This window comes from Aethalodelphis obliquidens, unplaced genomic scaffold, assembly GCF_003676395.1.
Source record: "Aethalodelphis obliquidens isolate GAN/ISIS:26980383/991018 unplaced genomic scaffold, ASM367639v1 scaffold58, whole genome shotgun sequence".
Classification (NCBI taxonomy): Eukaryota; Metazoa; Chordata; class Mammalia; order Artiodactyla; family Delphinidae; genus Aethalodelphis; species Aethalodelphis obliquidens.
The window spans coordinates 7,303,975-7,326,403 of record NW_020838002.1 but is presented as its reverse complement, the minus strand read 5'-3'; the positions used below and the strand labels follow the sequence as shown (position 1 = coordinate 7,326,403).

At 53.6% G+C, this 22,429-nt stretch overlaps 1 protein-coding gene across 4 annotated transcripts in view; it reads left to right on the top strand.

Annotated features, from left to right (window-relative positions):
* Positions 1 to 21,488, top strand: part of RNF43 (ring finger protein 43) — a 62,254-nt gene extending 40,766 nt beyond the window's left edge. For 2 of the 4 annotated variants that reach the window (XM_027087189.1, XM_027087188.1), the window contains 8 exons: positions 5,760 to 5,882; positions 12,280 to 12,354; positions 12,463 to 12,594; positions 13,182 to 13,286; positions 14,674 to 14,835; positions 15,341 to 15,443; positions 16,461 to 17,816; positions 20,030 to 21,488. In XM_027087189.1, the coding sequence (XP_026942990.1) occupies positions 5,760 to 5,882; positions 12,280 to 12,354; positions 12,463 to 12,594; positions 13,182 to 13,286; positions 14,674 to 14,835; positions 15,341 to 15,443; positions 16,461 to 17,816; positions 20,030 to 20,076 (2,103 nt within the window). In that variant the 3' untranslated portion in view covers positions 20,077 to 21,488. Of the gene's footprint in view, positions 1 to 5,759; positions 5,883 to 7,428; positions 7,507 to 7,534; positions 11,245 to 12,279; positions 12,355 to 12,462; positions 12,595 to 13,181; positions 13,287 to 14,673; positions 14,836 to 15,340; positions 15,444 to 16,460; positions 17,817 to 20,029 lie in introns of those variants that run through there. The other 2 variants (XM_027087191.1, XM_027087190.1) reach the window with 2 other exon arrangements.
* The last annotated feature ends 941 nt before the right edge of the window (positions 21,489 to 22,429 follow it).

The window sequence follows — 22,429 nt, the reverse complement described above, 5'->3', positions numbered from 1 at the left end:
AGAATATGTACTTGAGAAGCTCTCATTGTAAAAGAAACCAGACAGAAGTATAGTGAGCATGATTTTCATGCCACAAATATGACTATACAAGAAATACCATGGTACTTTATTATTTTTTTAATTGAATTAAACCTGACTTCAAGGTCCTATCCCGCTAGGTCAATGGAAATTTGTTTTCATGGGAACTCCCCTCATAGAGCAGCCAAACTGAAATAGCTAAGGGACATCTCTGATACTTGTTCACTCTGGTCTCCACAAATATGCCCATTGTCCGAGCACAATCCAGGTAGGCACAGCATCTTTGCTAGGGTCCAGCCTCCTGGGGTCCACCCCTTCTGGGGCACAGGCTGTAGCTTCCGACAACTTGGCACATCTCCAGGCTCCTCCCCCCCACCCTCAAGATTCCAGGAACTCTGACCACCTGCGCCGCTCCCCACCCCCACCCCCACCCCCAAGCCGCCTCTCCTTTCTGCTTTCAGGACACTCACATTTCCTCAACGAGTTCAGTCTTTCATGGAAAGTCAGGAAGATAGGTCTTTAGCAACATTTGCTTTTGGCCAGTGCCCCTGAGGCAAGGAAATAGAAGGCGAGCCTCTCTTCTTGGAACGGGAGGAGGGAAAAGACAGGAACAACGTATAAATAGCTGTCATTCTTTTTTAGTCTTCCACAACAGCACAAAATGAAACTCAAGTTAATATCTCCACATATTAGCCTATGATCGAAGTACTCAAAGCAAAACACCAAAGTCTCTTCACCATTTCCTCTGTAATTCCTCTCCCAAAGCCACGGTTGTCAGGATTTGGTGTGCATTGTGCTGTCTTTATAGGTGTTTGGTTGTAGACATTCAATATTTAATTTTAAAACCTGTGTAGCAGGCACTGGAGGGGCAGTGGAGGTCTGTCAAAGCTGGGGGAGAGAGGGAGGGATGTACGCAGACAACTGAAACACGCTGGGGTGAGTATAGGACTGGGGAAATACAGTGTACTAAGGGTGGCCCAGATGAGGGCCTCCAACCCACCCTGACAGAGCAGCAAGCACCAGAGTGTTTGGGGACGTGAAACAAGGTGTTTCTGGAGCGTGGGTTGCCGGGGGAAGAGGTACTGACAGGGATGGTAAGCCGTGAGGCGGGCCATGACGGCACCGGAGCAGGCAGGGTCTTTTAAGCTGTGTTTAAAAGTGCAGACTTCGGGCTTCCCTGGTGGCGCAGCGGTTGAGAGTCCGCCTGCCGATGCAGGCGACACGGGTTCGTGACCCGGTCTGGGAAGATCGCACATGCTGCGGAGCGGCTGGGCTCGTGAGCCATGGCCGCTGAGCTTGCGCGTCCGGAGCCTGTGCTCCGCAACGGGAGAGGCCACAATAGTGAGAGGCCCGCGTACCGCAAAAAACAACAAACAAAACAAAACAAAAGTGTAGACTTCACTCTAAGAGCTCTGAGGAGCTTTTTCAGTGCTTCGGAGTGACACGCCCAAATTAGCATCTTAGACCCCTCTGGCTTCAGTATAGGGAACTGGGGGCAGGGGGAGGCTGGGGAGTGGGTTGACCCTAGTTAAGCGGTTATTTCAGTAAATTGGGATAGCAATGATGGTGACCTGTGTCAGAGTAGCCGTGGTGGGAATGGCAGAAAGAGGACAAATAAGAGAAATGTTTAGGAGATAGAATTGTTAGAATTCGGTGATTGGTGGTAGGTGGTAGCGGTAGGGCGTGAAGGAGATCGGAGGAGAGGAGGAAGATAACATCTGACTTGGGTAATAGGTGGATGGTGGTTCAGGTCCCTCAAACAGGGAACACTGGAGGAACGGTTTTGAGGGATACAATGATTAGTTCAATTTTGAACATGCTGAGTTTGAGGTGTCTCATTTAAGGTTCTTCAGGCAGAAACATCCAGGCCCCTCCTGGGGTCTGGGACTCAAGAGAGGTCTGGGCTGCACATACGTAATTAACCACCTCGACGTGGAAACCAAAGCCGTGGGATTGGCTGGGGTCACCCGGGGGACCATGGAAAGTGAAAAGAGAAGAGGGCCTAAGACATTCCTGGAAGTTACCACCAATATTTCGGGGACTTGTGTTTGGGCCTGTATGCTTTAGGAATGTATAATTAGGAAGGCAAATTTTCTTGGTTATGAATTGGGGGAAGGTATCGTGTTTTCAAAGTCAAATGGAGATTGTTCTTAATTTTTATTTTTTTAATTTTATCCTACTTCTTTCCATTTCCTCTGATCTTCTGCTCTCAGCTGTGTAATCCTGGGCATGTTACTTAACTGTTCAGTGCCTCAGTTTCCTCTTTTTTTTTTTGGAGGGGGGGTATGCGGGCCTCTCACTGTTGTGGCCTCTCCCGTTGCGGAGCACAGGCTCCGGACGCGCAGGCTCAGCGGCCATGGCTCACGGGCCCAGCCGCTCCACGGCACGTGGGATCCTCCCGGACCAGGGCACAAACCTGTGTCCCCTGCACCGGCAGGCGGACTCTCAACCAGTGCGCCACCAGGGAAGCCCTCCCCTTTTTTAAAATGGAGACAATTATAGGGTTGTTATGAGGATAAAAAGAGGTAATACACAAAAGCGCTTGGAACACTCACTGGCCACCATATTTACTCAATAAATGTACACTCTCATCATCAGCAGCAGCATTAGCATGGACAGTGGTGGGTTTGCTATGTGTTTCATTTGGAGTTGCATAACTCCAGAGGGTGGAGTCAGAGCTGGGTTCTAATCTTGTGTGACCTTAATTTCTCTGAGCCTCAAGCTTCTTCCTCTTCTTTAAGTGGGGATGAGCACACCTACCTCATAATGAGATAACATCTACAGGCTCTGGCATGCCAAAGGCATTTACTAATGGTTCATTTCCTCCTCTTCCTTCTTCCATAGTAGTTAGCTCAGGACCACGGAAGTCTGGTGACTGCACCACGTTTTTTCCCCTCTATCTCAGCATCCTACCATGTGGCACTACAGTACGGTACACGTTGGTTCCCCCGCAAAGGCCTGGGGGCAGCGTGGTGGTGAAGTATTTGAAAATCCTTCTCTAAAGACTACTCTTCTCCAAAGTGACTTTCCCCATCTCCACTGACCCTCTGGTTAGCGAGAGGCATCTTGGAGTTATCTTGAGAAAGCTGGACCATGGGTAGGGTGTGGGAGCACGCACAGCAGTGGCTGTGCTGAAGGGAGGTCTCACATCTTTTGTTCTGCTGGAGCAGCTGACTCCTGACATCTCACCACACCGGCCTGTCCTCTGCAGTCACCAGGGAGATCCTTCTCAAACACAGATCTGTGGTCCCTGCTCTTGCCGACCTTTCATGCCGGACCTAACTGCCCCCCCCAACCCTCAGCGCAGGCCGCTTGCTCTGCCAGGAGCGTACCCTCCCCCCTGGTTGTGGGTCCACTGGGTGAACACACACCTATTTAGTCCCCAAGGAAGCACTGAGGTCACTCTGCCTTCCTGCATGGGATTGTTGGTCCCCCTCCTCAGGCCCTCCCCCAGGCCCTTGAATGAACCTGCATTGTAACATCACAATACACAGTGTTTGCACGCTTGTCTTCTGAGCTTTAAAGGCAAGGAGCCTGTCTTATTCATTGTTGACTCCTCGTTGCGTTGAACAGTGCCTGGCACCAAGAGGGCCTTCAGTGTTGGTAGAATGAAGAAATGAATGGGCAGACGGACAGACTAATGGAGCTTGTTGAGATGGGGGCTACAGCTTCACTAGAGCCCCCAACCTCATGCCCCAGCCCATTTCTGGGGGTTAGGGGGATATATAACCTTTCTCCCACACGAAACCTCGATCACCACCAGACTAATAGTCCTTAATTTCTGGGAGCAAGAATGGACACTCCTCCCATCTCATCACCCCCTGCCCAAAGATTTCTATTCACAAGGATACAGTTCAAAGTGAGGTAGTGCATATGTATTGAGAACCTACTATGGTCAAGGGACTGCAGTGATACAGTGAGAGGAAATAGCCTGAAAGTTCTTTCAAAAAGTGACCGTGCTTTTATTTATTTTATTTTATTTTTTTGGCTGCGTTGGGTCTTCGTTGCTGTGCGCAGGCTTTCTCTAGTTGCAGAGAGCAGGGGCCACTCTTTGTTATGGTGTGCGGACTTCTCGTGGTGGTGGCTCCTTTTGTTGCGGAGCACGGGCTCTAGGCGCGCGGGCTTCAGTAGTTGTGGCTCGCGGGCTCTAGAGCGCACGCTCAGTAGTTGTGGCGCATGGGCTTAGTTGCTCCACGGCATGTGGGATCTTCCTGGACCAGGGCTCGAACCCGTGTCCCCTGCGTTGGCAGGCGGATTCTTTCTTTCTTTCTTTCTTTCTTTCTTTCTTTATTTGGCTGTGTCGGGTCTTTGTTGCTGTGCACAGGCTTTCTCTAGTTGCAGGGAGCGTTGTGGTGCACGCGGGCTTCTCATTGCGGTGGCCCCTCCCGTTGCGGAGCACGGGCTCCAGGCATGCAGGCCTCAGTAGTTGAGGCACGCGGGCTTCAGTAGTTGTGGAGCACGGGCTCAGTTGCTCCGTGGCATGTGGGATCCTCCCGGACCAGGGCTCAAACCCGTGTCCCCTGCATTGGCAGGCGGATTCTCAACCACCGCGCCACCAGGGAAGTCCTGGCAGGCGGATTCTTAACCACTGCGCCACCAGGGAAGCCCTGACTGTGCTTTTCAGTCCATCATTGACATTATCATGTTCGTAAACATCTTCGTAAATTCAAAATTCTCTCTGGTTCCTCTGATGGTTCTTTCTGGACGTCCTTTAGTCTAACAGCAGTAGCCAGGGAATCGTGGGCAGCTCCCTAGTAGGAGGTTCCCTTTCTTGCCAGAATACACTGGGTTTCCACCATGGGGGAACCCCTGGCCCATAGGATTATCCTTTGTCACAGGACTCTAGGAAAATTAGATACAAGGGCGTATTAGGATCACCCTGAAGGAGAAGAGTGTGTATAGAAGGGCAGTCTCATCCCTTTGAGGAGGGGCCCTCTGGTCTCTGTTAGCATGTATAAGGCCCACTTCCCCTTAGTCGTTGCTCAGCACCAGCCGGGCTAGAGGCTCAGGGTCTCGGACTGGACCTGCCATACCCTCAGAGCAGGTGGGCTGAGCGGGCCGCATCATTGCTGAGGACAGGACAGACTCCTAGGAATTGTGCTATTCAAGGCTTAATAGCACAATAGCTTAGCCAAGCCTCATCCCAAAATAGTTCTCCTCCCTATCAGCACCCTGCTTAATCCCAGGATAAGCAAAGGGGGCTGTTGAGAGGAGCAAGATGGCACCAAGTGAGAAGACCCAAGCCGCAGGAGAGATGGGAATCTCCATGGCAACAGCTGCCGAGGAGACAGGAGGCCCCAGCAGCACTCAGCAGCGCCCTGGGGGAGCGAGGAGGGAAGCAGGACTCTGAAGCCACTGATATAGGCTCGCAGCCTGGGGTTCCTGGAGCAGAATTAGGAGGTGAGAGAGGCTGGGGCCAGGGGAAGAGCCCTTTGCAGCTGACCAGTTTGGAAAAGCAGGGCTTGAGGCTTGTTGGAACGGCTCTGCAGCAGGCTCTTCATTTATACACCCCTTGCTCCCATCTGCCCCCACCTCCGTGTGTCCTTGGCCCTGGCACCCCTGAAATGACAGCTGGTGGCTCCTGGCTTACCATGAGGCCATCTGATAAGAAGGCCCCCTCTTTCGTGGCAGCAGGAGACCCGCCAGGTACCTGTGAGACCAGTGGGGACGTGCATGGCTCTCCCAGCTGTGGCTTCTGCTCCCTAGAGCCCCCTAACCTGTCTCTCCCTCTCTCTCTGCAGTCCCACCCCCTGTACCTGTGCAACGCCAGCGACGACGACAATCTGGAGCCTGGATTCATCAGCATTGTCAAGCTGGAGAGCCCCCAGCGGGCCCCCCGCCCCTGCCTGTCACTGGCCAGCAAGGTAGACTCGCACTTGACCCCCGCACACCCTGAGCCCCTGCGCGCCCAGCTCTGGACCACGAGAGGTCCTGTGCTCTTTGTCTGCTTGTTTCCTGAGAGTGGTGTGCTCAGTTCAGGTTTTTATAACCCATGACTGGTCTGAGAGACGTGGAAATTCAGGCCACTGTCCTCTCCCCACCGGCCATGTGCCAGCAGAACGTTTTGGCTGTCATCTAGAGCACGTGCCCCATCCTAGCTCTTCCCCCATCACCTGGACATTCCTACACCCCTTCCCCTGCCTAGCATCAGAGCAAAGAGGGGGTCAGCTGGAGGGCTTTTCCATCTCTCAGAAATATTCACTGAGCACCATGCAAGAAGAGTGGAAACAGAGGCCATTAAAACACTCTTCCTCCGAGATCGCAGACCGGCAGCCCCACACTTCCTCAGGGCACCTTTGTCTGGAGCCGGCCGCAGCTGCCACCTTCCCACTGTCAAGGGCTTTCTGGTTTGCCATGCTCCCCACTGGCCTGCTACCTCATAGAGCCTGTAAACGTTTGCATTCGTGACCCCTGCTTTAACATTAGTTACTATTTTCTTTGTGCTTACCATGTGCCAGGTGGGACATGGGATAGATTCTTCTTATATATCAATTCTCATTTACTTTTCACAACAATCAGGAAAACTAGACATTGTTATTCTCTATTTGACCTATAAGACAAATGAGGATCAGAAAGCTTAAGTAACTTGCCAGGCTGACAGAGATAGGAAGGGGCAGAGCTGAGATTTGAACCAAGCCTTGTCCACTTCTCAAACCTGAGCTTTTAACCTCTGCGCTCTGTTACCTCCCATTCTGGCTGGAAAAACTGAACATACGTGAAAAGAGTCCCATGGTGACCCAAGCCAGAGTGTGGTTAGATTGTGGGTGGCACGGTCAGGCAGACTTGGGGTGGGGGTCCTGCTCCCAGGGGTGGTGAAAGAGGAGGGTGACAGTCCCGCCCTATGCGCCTGCTCCTTGAACTCTGGCCCAGGGCATTTGTGATCCTCCCGAGAGCTGTTTCCTGGGCCATGAGTCTCAAGGAAACAGCCTGGGTTCTTACGTGATCCCCCAGGGGGCAGGGACTCGGGCAGGACTCGGAATGTGGTGCCCACGGATAGGGGAAGATATTCTCCCAGCCTGGTGCTGATGCAGAAGGGACCCTGGGGAGGTGGGAGATGGGGTCCAGGACACACCTGAGCAGCTGGAGGGTGTGGTGTCTCCGCAGGACGGTAAGCGTCCTACTGGCAGCAGCATTTTGTTAGGCTGAAGCTACCCTACCTCTGACCATTTCATTTCCATGGCTTGACAAAATATGGGCAAATGTCATTCATTTATTCATTTGGTAGATGAGTGCCCAGTGTTAGGTAGGTAAGTATGAGTTAGAGAGAGGGGAGGGAGACAGACAGATGGAGGAGGACGAGTTCCGAGAGCTCTACTGTCCCTCTGAAGCAGCGTATGATTTCACATGCGTGTGGGCGCTCGGCAACCCGCCGGGATGTGTCCACACAGGAGGTTTTCTTCTCGCCCCTAGAGGACCACTCTCCTGTAGGAGAAATGAACCATGTGAACAGACACTGGGTGACAAGGAACATGGTCAGTGCTCTTTGAGGTACTTGATTAACCTTGTTGGGCCTTTGTTTCCTCTACCATAAAATGGGACTTTTATTTCCTACCCCAGTGATCATGGTGAGGATGAAAAGAGTGTACGTCAAGTGCCCAAACAGTCCCTGAGCTAAATGAAACACAAAGTCAAAAACCCGTCAGGAGTTCAGAGGAAGCACCTTGGCTGCTGCCCTGTGACCTTTTTTCTTTCTGAGGTCACTGCCTGAGCTTCCCGTGCCCACCCCCGCCCCCTGCACCACACTCACCCTGCTTCCCCTCGCCCGTCTTCTCCCCGCATCGCTCTGCGGAACTGCTCTGGCCCCAAGCTCTCTCGCGGGTCAGGTCCAAGGCATCCCTCGGCTCTCTCATCCTGTGACCTGACCAAGTAGCTCCTACCTGGGATCCCCTGGCCCGAAGGAGGTCTGTGAAGGTAGTAATGTGGATCTTTGGGCTACTTCCAATATTTGAGACTTCCCACAGGCTTAACTGAACTCTTCATTTTTTTTGCTTTCGGTTGAATTCTGTCAGTTCAATGTGTTAATACAAGTTATCTCATAGGAAAATGAATTGTGCATAATAAATGCAGTTAGTTTGGTAAAACATATTTAAATATAGGGCTTGTGGGAGGCATAGGGGAAAGGTGGGTCTTTGGTGAGGAAATTCAAAAACCACTGACCTCAGTCAGCTCTGCTCTGGCCAATCAATTAGTGTCAGTGGTGGTGTCCCCACCCCCGGAACTGGGGCTCTTGAGCCAGACAGCCGCAGGTCTGGAGCTTGGCTTCTCCACTGCCCCTCAGTGTGACCTGGACATTTTAGCTCAGCTCTCTGAGCCTCTGTTTCCCCATCTGTAAAAGGGGAACAATAACAGGGCTCATATCTTATAGTAGTTATGAGGAGTTGAGGAGACAGTACAGAGGCCAAGCGCACAGCAATCACTCAATAAATGACTGCAGCTGTCACTGCTGTCCTTGTCATTGGCATCGTCATCCTATGCTTTCATAGTTAGCAAGGTTGGCCTTTTTCTGTCATGGTTCCCTCTTTTGATCTCTGACCCTCACTGTAGTTCTTCTGGACTCTCATTCTTGTCAGCATACCACCTTCCTCCCCCTACCCAGTCACCCAGATTGGTTTCTGTTTCTTTATTAGCAACTCCACAGCCATCCTTGTGATTCCCCAGGCCCTGAGCCCCTCATGCATGGGCTGGAGCAGTGGCCTTTTGCCTGGTGGAAGGAGCTGGCTCTGGAGGCAAAAAAGTTGGGTGCAAGGCCTGCCTTTCTTACCACAGAGAACACTCCCTGCTAACCAGGTACTTGGAAGGCTGAGGTCCTTGGTGGGAATTCTGCCTCCACTGCTTATCAGCTGTGTGACCCTGGGCAAGTTGTTCAGCCTCTCTGAGCCTCTGTTTTTTCCTCAATTCAAAAGTGGAGCTGATGCCTGTCTTATGGAGTTGTTGTGAGGAGTAAATGAAATCATGTACGCAAAGCACATGGCGATAGCTGATATGATGATAACTAATACTTAAGAGTGGCCTAATGACAGATACAAATAAGTAAATAAATACTTAAGGAATACTTACTCTGTGCCAGGCGCATATTATAAGGCTTTACGTGGAGTAACTTATATAGTCCTCAGAACAACCCTGTGAAGTAGGTCCTGTTATTAGCCCTAGTTTACAGAAAGGAAAACTGTGGCACAGAGCAGTTAAGTGACTTGCCCAAAGTCTCACAGCTAATGGTCGATGGCAGATTTAGTACTCAAACCTAAACAGTCTGGGCAGAGTGGGTCTCAATAACGGTTATATCCCCTCTACTTCCTCCTCCCCTTGCTTTCAAGCCTAGGTGAATCCCACCTCTTGTATTGAACCTTTCCTAACTGGCTCAGCCCAGCTGGGCTACTGGGAGCTTGGCTTCCCTCCTGGCGTGCTGCCAGGGTCTCTGGCCGTGCTTTTCACACCAGGTTTCATGGAGGTGCCTTGGCAGGGGCTGGGGTTGGGGGGAAGCCAAGGGTCCTTCTTACCCCTAATCCCACCCTCAACCTCAGCTCGCTTTTATATGTTTTGTATTGACGATTTGTGTCAGTCTGTGTGTGTGTGCGTGTGTGTGTGTGTGTGTGTGCGCGTGTGTGTATTGTGGGGGGCACAATGGAGGGAAGGGCTTTCTGCAGTGAAAAGAAGGGTTTGGAAACGACTGGTCTGCTTCATTCATTTGTACTCTAGGATGTTGTCATCAGCATTATAATCGTACGTATATGCTTTGTCTCCACAGCTAGATTATGAGTTGTTCTGGAGGGCTTGGCCTTCCCTGGCTTGGTGCCCTGAGCACAGTGGGTGCTCAGTCAGTCTTTGATGAGGAGGAGATACACAGTGACTGTCACTGTGTCTGGAGAGGAAAATCTAAGGTGCAGGGAAGTGCAGAAGTCCTGGAACGTATTGGCTTCCACTGCTAAAGGCCACGGGCAGCCTGCGCGCTGCTCTTAGAGGGCTGGCTGAATCTTTGCAGCTCCCAAAGAGGTCTCTGGGTTGTCTTTCTAAAGCCCACTCTTCCTGTCTGGAGGGCCTGCCCGTCCTCTCTGTCTTCCAGGTTCTGGTCTGGAAGAAGTGCTTCTCTCTCTCCCTCCCTCCCTCTTGCTTGGGTGCGGGCAGACTGCAGGGCAGCATGGGTAGCCCCTGAGTGGGCTGCCATCTGGCCCCAAATCTTGCTTTTTGAGTCCTAGAACTCTGAACACAGGCACCCACTGTCTGAAAGGCCTGTTTGTTTCCCCCTGTTGGCCAACCCTCTCTCTTTGATCACTTTTACAACTTTGTAATTATGGGCTGTAACCGGCTGGGGTGTTTGAACGTCAGGGTAATTACTTTCCACCGTTCCTACCCCAACCCTTCAAAAGGAGAGGGGTAGGGAAGTAAGAACATCTCCAGAGAAGGAAGTCTCTGCCCTTCCCTCCTGCTCTTCCAGGCTGGGCTGGGTTCAGGGTCTCATTCTGGGGATGAGAAACACGAGGCCCTAGTAGCACTGAGGATCCAGGAGTCTCAGTTCTGTGACTACTCGGGTGACCTCCCCACCCCTTGGTTAAGTCATGGACTATGAGATTAGCAGAAGGAGTCCTTCTCCTTTTCCCCTAGGGCTGCTCCCATGCCCTGGTTTGGAGGGCTCTGAAGACTGGACAGCTTCTTTTTGCCTGGGGTCGCCTGGGCGGGGGAGACGTCCTGGGAACAAGCAGGCTAGAGGAGGATGGAGGCTGTGACCTCTCCATTTCTTCAGCAGTTCCATTCTCCGGTCCTGTGAATTTCCAGTCAATTAGCCTGGCGAGCCTGGGCCTGGGCTGGGCCTGGGTGCTGGTAGAGAGAGGGCCTAGCCCAGCTCCTCAGGGAAGGAGGGAGGGAAGAGGGAAGGTACCCTCCTGGCCGAAGAGGCCCCACTTGAGCGTCTCCACCACCCTCCCGGGGCTCTCCTGCCTGCAGGCTGCCTGTTCTGAGGGGCCCTCTGGCCTCTGCGGCCGCCTGGGGAGCAGGGATCAGGGAGCGGGAGCCTAGCCGCTCCCCTGGCCTGCCTGGCAGGAGACCTGCCCCAACAGGCTCTCACCGGGAAGGGAAGCAGAGATCAAAGCGCTGGAGTGTAAGCCCCAGCCCCGGCTCCTCTTCCTGACTGCACTACTTGCGGAAGGGTTAACTCCTTCAGTGCCTGCAGGAAGGCCCGAAAGGATCAGCAGGCCCCAGGGGCCTGAGGTCCCAGCCTGATGCCTTCGCAAGGTGAGCCTTTGCCCTAGGGAGGAGCGCTGGAGAGCGCTGGCACCTGGGAGAGAGGCGACAGTGAGGCCGGAGCAGGGTCTGTCTGTCGGTCCTTTGCCCTCGTGCCTCCACCGCCCCCTCAGCTCTTATCTCCCTGGTCTTACCCCACACCCAGAGCCCCCAGATTCCTGCTTTGTGTTCTCTTTGTGGCTCTGCCCTCTGCTTTGCCTGGTTGGCTAGATCCTCTCAGAGCCTTGGCGAGCACGCCTGTGCATGTGCACGTGCACGTGCGCACAATTGTGTCCTTGTGGGAACAGCCCCTCGGGTCCCTCCCAACCCGAGTCTCTACTGCCACCCTCAGGGAGGGGGTGAAGGGATAAAGCACCAGACAGGGACTCCAGTAGGTCCTTGAATAGGAGCCAGAGAAAGAGTTGCAGACTAGAGTGTGGCAGGGAGAGAGAGCCGTGAGACGGGCTGAGCCTGGGGCTGTCAGAGACGCCTTGGGTGAGAGCAGTGTCCCAGGATCCAGGAACTTGGCCTGAGGTGGGGGACGGGATGCTCTGCAGGCTCCTCTTGTCAGGCAGGGCTGGACCCTGGAAAGCCCAGTTCTGTTCTGAAGGAGCTGTCCACCTCTCTGTACTGGGGACTGGTCACCACACACCCCCAGGCCCTGGGGGGTGCTGGTCGCTCCCTGCTCTCGGTTCTCACACTTCTTCGTGAAGGAGGACTGGAGGCACCCTGACGGCAGGGGCTGTGTCTTATTTGTCCTTAGGCCTAGAGCCTAGTCCAGCCCCTGGCACCTACTAAACCCTGTTACGGGTTTGTTCCATTACGAAAGGAAGGACTGAATGTTGTCCTGGAAGGCAGTGGACCTGGGTGAGCTTGGGGCGGGGCAGGGGATCCTAACCCCACCGACCCCTTGCATGTGTTATATGTGGGAGTGTACAGAGGTGTGGTGTGTGCAGAATCCTGGGAAGGCACGTGACGGGGCGAGGCCGGGGCGTGGATGGGCTGCGTGTCTGACCCCTGCGGGACCTCTGCTGTGTGTCTCTGCAGGCCCGGATGGCGGGGGAGCGGGGAGCCAGCGCCGTCCTCTTTGACATCACGGAGGATCGAGCTGCTGCTGAACAGGTACCCGGGACGTGGGGTGTTTGAGGAGGGGGCTGGACGAAGGAAGAGAAATGTGCCGGGGAAGAAGTCAGGACACAGCCACCCTTGTGGGCACTTTCCCTCCTGCAGCTGCAGCAGCCCCTGGGGCTGACGTGGCCAGTGGTGTTGATCTGGGGTAATGATGCCGAGAAGCTGATGGAGTTTGTGTATAAGAACCAAAAGGCCCACGTGAGGATTGAGCTGAAGAAGCCCACGACATCGGTAAGCACGCCAGGTCTCCAGCCCCGGCCCCAGCACCTGCTGTCACCCGCACTTTTTCCTGCGGTGACTCTCACCAAAAGCCCTTAGACTCCTGGAGCTAAAGAGACCTTGGAAACCCTCTAGCACAACTCTGTCCACCAGCTGTGCACCTCTAGGCAAGTTTCTTCCCCTCTCTGAGCTTCATCTGCAGAATGAACAGATTGGGTCAGCTGAGCTCTAAAGTTGTTTTTCAGCATCGTGGTTTCATGGCACAGAGTAGCAGAGCCAGAATGAAACCCTCGTCCCCAGGCCCCCTGAATCCTGGCTGGTATTTCTCCATCGACTGGGAAGCTCAGCCAGCTGCTCACTGGGTAGCTTCCACCTTGTAGAGGGGTCCCTGTCCCCTTTTTCCCAAGCACATGGGTCTCGAGATAGTACCTCTCACAGCAGACATTTGGAGGAGTGCCCGTGGGCAGAGAGGGACCACCTAAGCCCACCTGCAACCTCATCCCCTCTGCTGGAAGACTCAAGGGGCCCTCCAGTTCTCTGTGTGTCTCCTGGGCTCCTTCCAGAAGCGTGACCCTTTCCATCTCTGCTCGCTCCCCCAGCCAGATTATGACGTGTGGATCCTCCTGACGGTGGTGGGCACCATCTTTGTGGTCATCCTGGCCTCGGTGCTGCGCATCCGGTGCCGCCCCCGTCACAGCAGACCGGTGAGGCGGGTGGGCTCCCTGGTGGAGGTGGGCGAGTGCACGTGTGGGGGAAGGTGGGGAGCAGGAAGGACAAAGTGAGGAAAGAAGGTGCCCTTACGCCTGTGAAACAGTTTACACCTAAATCCCCTGGCAAATGACTTTGTTGATTTCCAGCAGCCTCTCTCCACAAGAGTCCTCATTTGTTCATTCATTCACCAAATAGAGTGAGCACCTGTTCTGTGCCAGACACTGTTCCAGGCGTTGGGGATAGTGCAGTGAACAAAAAGACAAAAGATTCCTCCCCTCGGGGAACTTTCATTCTAGGTAAAATGAATGAGTAAATAAATAAGTAAAATGTAAGTAAATAAATAAGTAAAATACGCAATAATTTAGACGGTGGTGTGTGCCAGGGAGAAAAATAAAATAGAAAAGGGGAGGGAATGGAAAGGGGACAGGGTTAATTTTTAAAAGCAAGGCCAGGGAAGGCCTCATTGAGAGGATGACATTACAGGTAAGACCCTCAACAGGTGAGGGGGTGATCTGTGCAGATACCTGGGGAGAAAGTGATTGAGGCGAGAAAACAGGAAATGCCAAGGCCTTGAGGCAGAAGTGTGCCCGTTATGTCTGAGGAACAGCAAGACGGTCCTGTGGCTGGAATCCAGTGAGTGAGAGGGCAGAGCAGCAGGTGGGGACAGAGAGTTCATGGGGCCCAGTGGTATTGGACTGTTAAGGCCGTTGTCAGGATTTTTTTTTCACTCACGGGAGGGTTTTGAGCGGAAGGAGAGCCATGATCTGACCTCACCTGATCTGTGGTGAGAAACCAGCTCCGAGGCTATTACAGGACTCCAGGGGACAGTAGTGGTAGCTTGGAGTAGGGAGGTAGCAGTGGAAGTGGTGAGCATTAGTTAGACTCTCCATACACTTTGAAGGCAAAGCTGACAGGTTTCTAATGGACTGATCACGGAGTGCAAGAGAATGGTCAAGAATGGCAACAAGATTTTTGGCCTGAGCAATGAAAAGAACGGAATTCCCTTTACTGAGGTGGGGAAGACTGCGGGAGGACAGGTGTGTGGTTGGGCGGTTCATGGGATTAGGAGTTCAGCGTGGGGCCTGGCAAGTTGGACGTGCCTGTTAGATATCCAAGTTGAGATGTCAAGCAGGCAGTTGGATAAAAAGTTGCTCTCACGGGTCGTCGGGGGAAGGAAAATCAATAGTAGGAGTGGGGAATGGGATGGGGGGGCTTAGCCTGCTGGGCAGAGCCACGTGGGAGCTCCGAGGACACAAACGCCTCGGAGTGGTCAAGCAGTCACGGGATCTGACTGGGTGGCCGGGAACTGAGTACAAGCTGGAGTCCAGGGCTGAGGGAAGAGGAGCCCCTGCCCCATTCTGGCCCCACCCCTCTTCCCAGGATCCCCTTCAGCAGCGAACAGCCTGGGCCATCAGCCAGCTGGCCACCAGGAGGTACCAGCCCGGCTGCAGGAGGGCCCGGGCCGAGTGGCCAGACTCAGGTAGCAGCTGCAGTTCAGCCCCTGTGTGCGCCATCTGCCTGGAGGAGTTCTCGGAGGGCCAGGTAAGGCAGGGCCGTGGTTCACCTCCATGACCAGGCTGGGTAGGGAGGCTGGAGCTTGGGGGAGGAAGCGCTTAAGGCTGGTGTGAGTGCTCGAGCTGCATCTATGTGCACAGACAGCCCTGAGGTTTGGTTATTTTCCTGGCTTTCCAGGGAAAGAGAACTACTGCTGGTTGAGTGTGTACACGTGGCGGGCTCTGCAGTGGATGCTCTACAGGCATCGTCTCGTTTTAGCCTCGTGACAGTGAGGGGTGGGGGTAGGTTAGTCTTTTAGCCTCATTTTACAGCAGAAAACTGTCTGTTAAGAAACTTGCCCAAGGTCGTGCAGCTAAGTGGCAAAAACCAGGTCTACTTGATATCAAAGCCCATACCATTTCTGTCCTACCGTGAGGTCTTTGAAAGCAGATGGCGGCAGTCAGGAGAGGCCAGAGGGAGTCGGGAATGCCCTGCTTCCTGGCCACGGCTGTAGCTACAGACAACTCTGGTTCAGACCCCTTGTTTTCTCCAGGAGCTACGGGTCATTTCCTGCCTCCATGAGTTCCATCGTACCTGTGTGGACCCCTGGCTGCACCAGCATCGCACTTGCCCCCTCTGCATGTTCAACATCGTAGGTAGGAGGTGGGCCGAGGACTCCCCTGTGCGCAGGCAGATGGGTCTAGAAGGGGCTTCCCTCTGGGCAAGTGTTTTGCCTTGAAGCTGAGGAGAAGGCAGGACTGCCTCAGTTGTTCTTTAAGCTGTGCACTGCTCGAAGGGGCCTCATCTGAGGGGGCGGCCATTCCATTGCAGTCATCTTTATGATGTATTTTCATGACAACTTTGTTGATTTTAAATCTGACTGATTTGTTTGTTTGTTTATTTATTTTTGGCTGCGTTGGGTCTTCGTTGCTGTGCGCGGGCTTTTCTGTAGTTGTGGTGAGTGGGAGCTACTCTTCATTGCGGTGCGTGGGCTTCTCGTTGCGGTGCGTGGGCTTCTCATTGCGGTGGCTTCTCTTGTTGCGGAGCACAGGCTCTAGGTGCACGGGCTTCAGTAGTTGTGGCACGTGGGCTCAGTAGTTCTGGCTCCCGGGCTCTAGAGCACAGGCTCAGTAGTTGTGGTGCACGGGCTTAGTTGCTCCCTGGCATGTGGGATCTTCCCAGACCAGGGCTCGAACCCGTGTCCCCCGCATTGTCAGGCGGATTCTTAACCACTGTGCCACCTGGGAATGCCAAGATTTGTATATTTATTATTCTACTTTTCTGGCAATAAAGTATCCTGTTCGAACAAAACCAGGATATTATGACAATCTTCTAAAAGATGAAAGTGAAGTATCTTGAGGAAAGAGAGCCTTTTTCTAATTCACCCAAAGGTGCAGTGTGGGCTAGCAGTGGCCCTGGGTGCAAGTCCCCAAAGGGCTGATGGGAGGAGCAGGGCTTGCCATGCACAGTGGAACTCCCAAGGAGACAACTGGCTGGAGGGAGCAAGGGCATCCCCGGGCACAGGCAGGTTAGGAGTGTCCTTGGTCGTCCAAACTCTGACGGAGCTTGCGGGCGATGCAGGCTCAATAAGTACGTTACAGCCACGCTTTTCTGAATGTACCCTCCTTCCGTTTGGGGAGTCAAACACTTGTGCTCTTGGTTCTCTCTTCCAGAGGGAGATTCCCTTTCTCAGTCCCTGGGACCGTCTAGATCTTACCAAGAACCAGGCCGAAGACTCCACCTCATTCGCCAGCATCCCGGCCATGCCCACTACCACCTGCCTGCTGCCTACCTGTCGGGCCCTTCCCGGAGCGCAGCGGCTCGGCCCACACGGCCTGGTCCCTTCCTACCATCCCAGGAGCCAGGCGTGGGCCCTCGGCACCACCGCCTCCCCAGAGGCGCACATCCCCGGGTTCCAGGCGAACCACAGCGCCTGGCGGTGGCCCAGAGCCCCTCTGCGCAGGGCTGGGGGCTGAGCCACCTGCGGTGCACTTTGCAGCACCCTGCCACCTGCCCCATGCCCCCACGCCGGGCCAGGCCTCACGACAGCAGCGGGTCTGGAGAAAGCTACTGCACAGAACGCAGTGGCTACCTGGCAGACGGGCCAGCCAGTGACTCCAGTTCAGGGCCCTGTCACGGCTCTTCGAGTGACTCAGTGGTCAACTGCACGGACATCAGCCTGCAGGGCATCCACGGCAGCAGTTCTACCTTCCGCAGCTCCCTGAGCAGTGACTTTGACCCCCTGGTGTACTGCAGCCCCGAAGGGGAGCGCCGGCGGGAGGAGGCTCAGCCTAGCATGACCTCTCGGCCCCGTTCTTTGGACTCGGTGGTGCCCACAGGGGAAACCCAGGTTTCCAGCCATGTCCACTACCACCACCACCGGCACCGCCACTACAAAAAGCGTTTCCAGTGGCACGGCAGGAAGTCTGGCCCAGAAACTGGAGTCCCGCCGTCCAGGCCTGCCATTCCTCGGACACAACTCCAGCCAGAGCTGCCTTCACCCGATCCGCAGGCAGCCAGCCCCAGCCCAGCAGCCCCGTCAGGACAGCTCCCCAGCCCGCAACGGCCCAGGGCCCTCACCGAGCCAGCCCCCGGGCCAGCGGACGCCGCCAGCCCCAGCCCTGGTCCCAGCAGCCTCTTCCACTTGCAGAAATCCAGCCTCCCTGTGCGACACACACAGAGGAAACGGCGGGGGAGTCCCTCAGAGCCCTCCCCAGCCTCTCGACCCCAGGACTTGGCCGCACACCGAGTGTGCCAGATTCTTCCCCATTATGGCCCCAGCCTGGCATATCCTTGGTCCCCAGAGGCCCACCCATTGATCTTCGGACCTCCGGGCCTGGACAGGAGGCTGCTACCAGAAACCCCAGGCCCTACTTACCCAAGTTCACAGCCGGTGTGGTTGTGTCTGACTACACGCCAGCCCCTAGGACCATACCCATCTGGGGAGGGGCCTTCCGAATGCAGTTCTGGCGCCCCAGAGGGTAGGCCATGCCCTTACCCACACTGCCAGGTGCTGCCAGCCCAGCCTGGTGAGTTTTCAGGGGAAATGGGTCTGGCGGGGACAGGAGACTAGAGTTGGGTATGGTAGAACGGGTCAAGTCATCCAGAGGGTTGATGGAAGCTGAGAAGGGTCCAACAGGGGTGACATTCAAAATAGTGGACAACTGACATAGCGTAGGATGCTGGCTCTGCCAGGTGTTAATCCTTTAGTTGCCAGATCCTCGGGAGGTCTCCGGTGAGGTACCAGTGTGGCTGAGACAGCAGAAAGTACTTGGGGCGGCTTGGGGCAGCAGCTCAATCGTGAGTGTTTCAGTATTTTAAAAATTGGTACAGCTGAGCCTATAGCTCAGTATTAGCTGTAAATACAAAGAAGGCCAAGAACTGTTCCTTGCTCTTGAGGAGAGCGTGGACAAATGGTTACTGAAAACCGTAATCCCAGGCCATATGAGATCCTACAGGAGAAATAACTACAGATAACCATAATTCTGGGTTATATGAGAAGAGCTATGTGAATGATGCAAAAAAAAAAAAAAGGAGAGCGATCACAGGTGGTTCCTAGCAGCCCTGTGGGTCTCTCCTTTCCCCCGGGGAAAAGAACTACTAGGGCTTTCCCTTCTATGCATCTTTGTTAATAAGACTGACTTCATTTTCTTGGGGACTCAGTGCGTCCCTATTACTGTATTGCAGCCAATGGTGATAATGTAAATCCTTGACTTTAGCTGGGTATTTATTTGCTCAAATCCTCCTCTTCCTCTTCCGGATCCCCCAACCCCTACTCTCCCCCATCTTTTCCCATTGTGTGGATGACACAGCTCTTTGCCTACAGCCATCACTAGGAGGACCCCTCTGCCCTCAAAGGTCCTGAAATATAAGACTTCAGGGTCTAGGAATCCTACAGGCAGGACCTGAGAGCTGCTATCATCCGTCCATTCATTTCTTCCTTCCATTTTTCTTTCTGCGTTGTGTGCTTGCTATGTGCTAGGTTCCAGGCTCTGAGGACGTGGAACTTGTCAACCAGGAGACCCAGGTCTGTGGAGAGATAGGCATGCAAGCTGTTATAGTACAGAAAACAATTGCTTCCACAGGGCCACGTAATGCAGATTTGGCCATGTGTTTTGTTTGATGGTGCCTTTTGAATCCTGTCATGTGTATACTTTCAGTGCTGCCAGTGCCAGACCACTACCTCCCCTCTCTCTCTCAAACTCGTAACTGGTTTCAGTGCCTCCCTTTCCCCTGCTCTTCAGATCTAATCCACGCCAGGTTCTGTTAACCATGTCTCTGCTAGCTTTACCATATTCTCCTCCAGTACTGCTGGCACCTGTCCACGTCTTAGGTGCAGCCTAAAGGTCGGGGCAGGAGCCCCCTGGCTCCTCCCTTCCCTCTCACAGGGCCATGAAGGCCGAGCCCTGCACATCAGTGTCGTGTCCTGTAGTGCCACGCAACACTGTGATCCTGCTCGCCTACCCTCCATTCTGCTGCCGGGGTCATCCTCCTCAAACAAACTCTCTAGAAATCTTCAGATGTTCTGTTTTATTCAGAGTAAAGAAAAATCCAACCTGGTTTGGCCTTCAAGGCCCTAGTACCAGCTAGCCCCCATCTTCCTTCCCAACCTTATTTTCCGCTCTTCCCCTTCCCTTCCCCTGCTCCAGGCTTTAGCCAAACTAGGTAAACACTTCCTGCAGTTTCTGCAGCCCAGAATATTCTGCTGCCTTCCTGTTCCCATAAATCTAATTCTTCCCTATTCCTGCAGGACCAGTGCATTTATCCCCACTTTCAGGAAGCCCTTCTTGATGCTCCACTTGGACATGACCTTTCTCCTTTCGTGATTCATCTCTTACGACCCCAGTCCTGCCCCCATTGGCATAATTGCCACTTACGTGCACACCTTTTCTCCTACAAGGTTGTCAGGTCCCTGCTTAGTCTTCTTGGTCTTCTGTTTGGCACATGGTAGCACGCCAGATCCACAAGTGTATAATTAATATTTACTGGGCGAATGAATGAATAGTAAGTATGGGTAACACACTGGTTGCTATCTATGTATCTCTTTCTCTAGATTCATTTTTCTCTCCCCTGTGTCCCAATGGGGGCCGCTCTCAGCTTTCAATCTGATCACCCTTCTGGACCCATTCCCTGCTCCTGCCTCTCTGTAGTTCCCTCCCAGCCATACTCTCTTGCCGGTGGAACAAGCAGAAGACTGGCCTGACCCTCAGTGACCTCTTTCCTCCTCTCTCTCTAAATGCAGGCTCAGAAGAGGAGGAGCTCGAGGAGCTGTGTGAACAGGCCGTGTGAGATGTTCAGGCCGAGCTCCAACCAAGAGTGCTCGCCAGATGACTCAGCGCCCTACCTGGCACAGAGTCCTGCTCCTGAGAAAAGAAAGGACCTCAGAAAACACCCCTCTTCTTTGCCATCCTTCCTGGAACCACTGGCAGAGGAGTGTGATGGTGGGCAGCAGGAGGTGTTGTCTCCCGGTCCCAGCTCCAGACCTTGTCTGCAGAAGCATCTGCAGTGCAGCAAGTCTGTGTCCAGCCAGGCAACCAGCTACCACTTGTGTGGGTTGGCTCCCCTGCAGGCTGGGACTTTCTGAGAGCAGGAAGCTAGGTATAGGTAGATAGGTGTTATAAAGGTGGTGCTCCTTCCCCAGCCCCAGCAGGTCTCCCTCATTCCAAGCCTCATGTTCATACCAGCAAACGGGTCCAGCTGAACGCATGACCCTTCTCACCTCCTTCCTTGGGAGAGTCCTGCACACCAGCTTTGGCTCCTCCTTGGTAAGGCTGCTGCGTCAGCGGCAACCCTGGTTCTTATCATTTTCCTTCTTTGCAAAAAGATCAGGAGCATAGGTGAGCCCTGAGCCCTGAAAAGGGGGGCTTTGCAGCTTCACCAGGCAGGGCCTCCCCTGGTGCACAAGGGAGGATGTTTGTCCCTCCTTGTCCGCACTTGTCACATCCACTATATTAAGTCAGAGGGGAAGCCAGGGTGTGCAGTTCTGTCCCTGATGTGGTACAGCACCTTGAAGAAACTGGGTCGAAGCCTCTGATCGTCAAACTCCCTTGTCACTCCAGCAGCCTCAGTTCCTCTGGGGGTAGGGGTGAGGGTAGTGGGAAGGGAATAGCTCTTCCTTGGGGACCTCCTATCTCAAAGTCCCAAAGTAGATGGAAAGAAGAGGATTTCTGCTGTACTTTATTTAGGAAGAGGAAGGAAGGAATGAAGGTAGGAAAGGCAAAATTACAGCTGAACAAGGAAGTTTTCTCTGGGCGTTTTCTCTCAGACCAGGGATAGGGAATGGGAGAACAAAGGAGAGGTAATATGGGGCCCTTGGGATTAGACGGCCCAGAGGCCCGGCTTCCCAGTATAAGCCATGCAGGCCAGAGACACACAGGAAGGAGTGGAGTTGCAGCAGGAAGCCTGGCCTGGGCAGCTGGTATCGAGTGGGCAAGGGCTGAGGGGCCTCCTCAGGGTAACATGCACCCCGGGGAATTTGGACCATTGCTGGCCCCTCAGGCATTATCCCGTTTGGAATGTGAATGTGGGAGCAAAGTGGGCACAGGACCCCACCTGGGAATCTTCTTCCCTCTAAGTCAGTGGGGAACTAGCACCTAGGCACCCACGTGGGTATTTATATCTGAACAGACAGAAAGATGCTTGAATCAGGCACTATGTTGAGAAATGTATTTATTTGCTAATATATTTATCCATAAATTCCATCTGGTCTCGTCGTTTTCTTCTGTCATGACTGTCACTCAGGGTAACAACTTTGTCTTCTACGTGGGCAAAGATAAATTACTCCTGATAGCAGAGGCTAGGCTCTGGTTTATGAAAGGACAGAGTAGAGTGGTGGGCTTGGCTTGTAAGCCCCTAAAAGCGTGGTTTAGTGAGATCAGGGGAAGAGAAAGCACGGCTGGATTCTCACTGTGGTTCAGTGTGTCATCTGTACTATTATTGTACTGTTTACTTCACACTCTATAATGCTTCAGTGACTTTCTTTGTGACCCTGGGCAAATACTCAGATATATTTGAGTATACTCAAATACCCTGGTGCCTTTTCCCACCCATGAAATGGGCCCACTTCACGGAGTTGTTGGAGAGCTCCCGTGAGACGAGTGAACTGTGTTCCAAGGTAGAATGTATGCAGTGATAGAGAACATCCTAACCCCAGTCACAGAGCCCATCTGAGCACGACATGGGACAGGCACCAGCAGCAGACCGGTCTTGAAGAAGCTCAGTTTCAATTTAGGAGGCCTGGTTGGGAAGATAGAGCAGCAGGGCCTGAAACTATTTATATCCCAAAGCTCCAATTCAGATAAACACAAATGACTGTCCTCTGCCTACACACGGGACTATTGTGAGGATCAACAGAGGTGGTGCTGTTGCAGGGATGAAGAATTCCACAGGGCCTGGACAGGCCTTTGCTCTCCTCCTCACAAAGCACATTTTCCCCTTCTGCTTCTCCAGGAAAGGTATGTTAAAGGCGGTCGTTGTCTGGTGCCCAGTTCTGAACCAGAGAGAAAGGCATTTAGCATCCCATAGGGTGAATTTTTTTTTTTTTTTTTTTTTTTTTTGCTGTACGCGGGCGTCTCACCGCTGCGGCCCCTCCCGTTGCGGAGCATAGGCTCCGGACGCACAGGCTCAGCGGCCCTGGCTCACG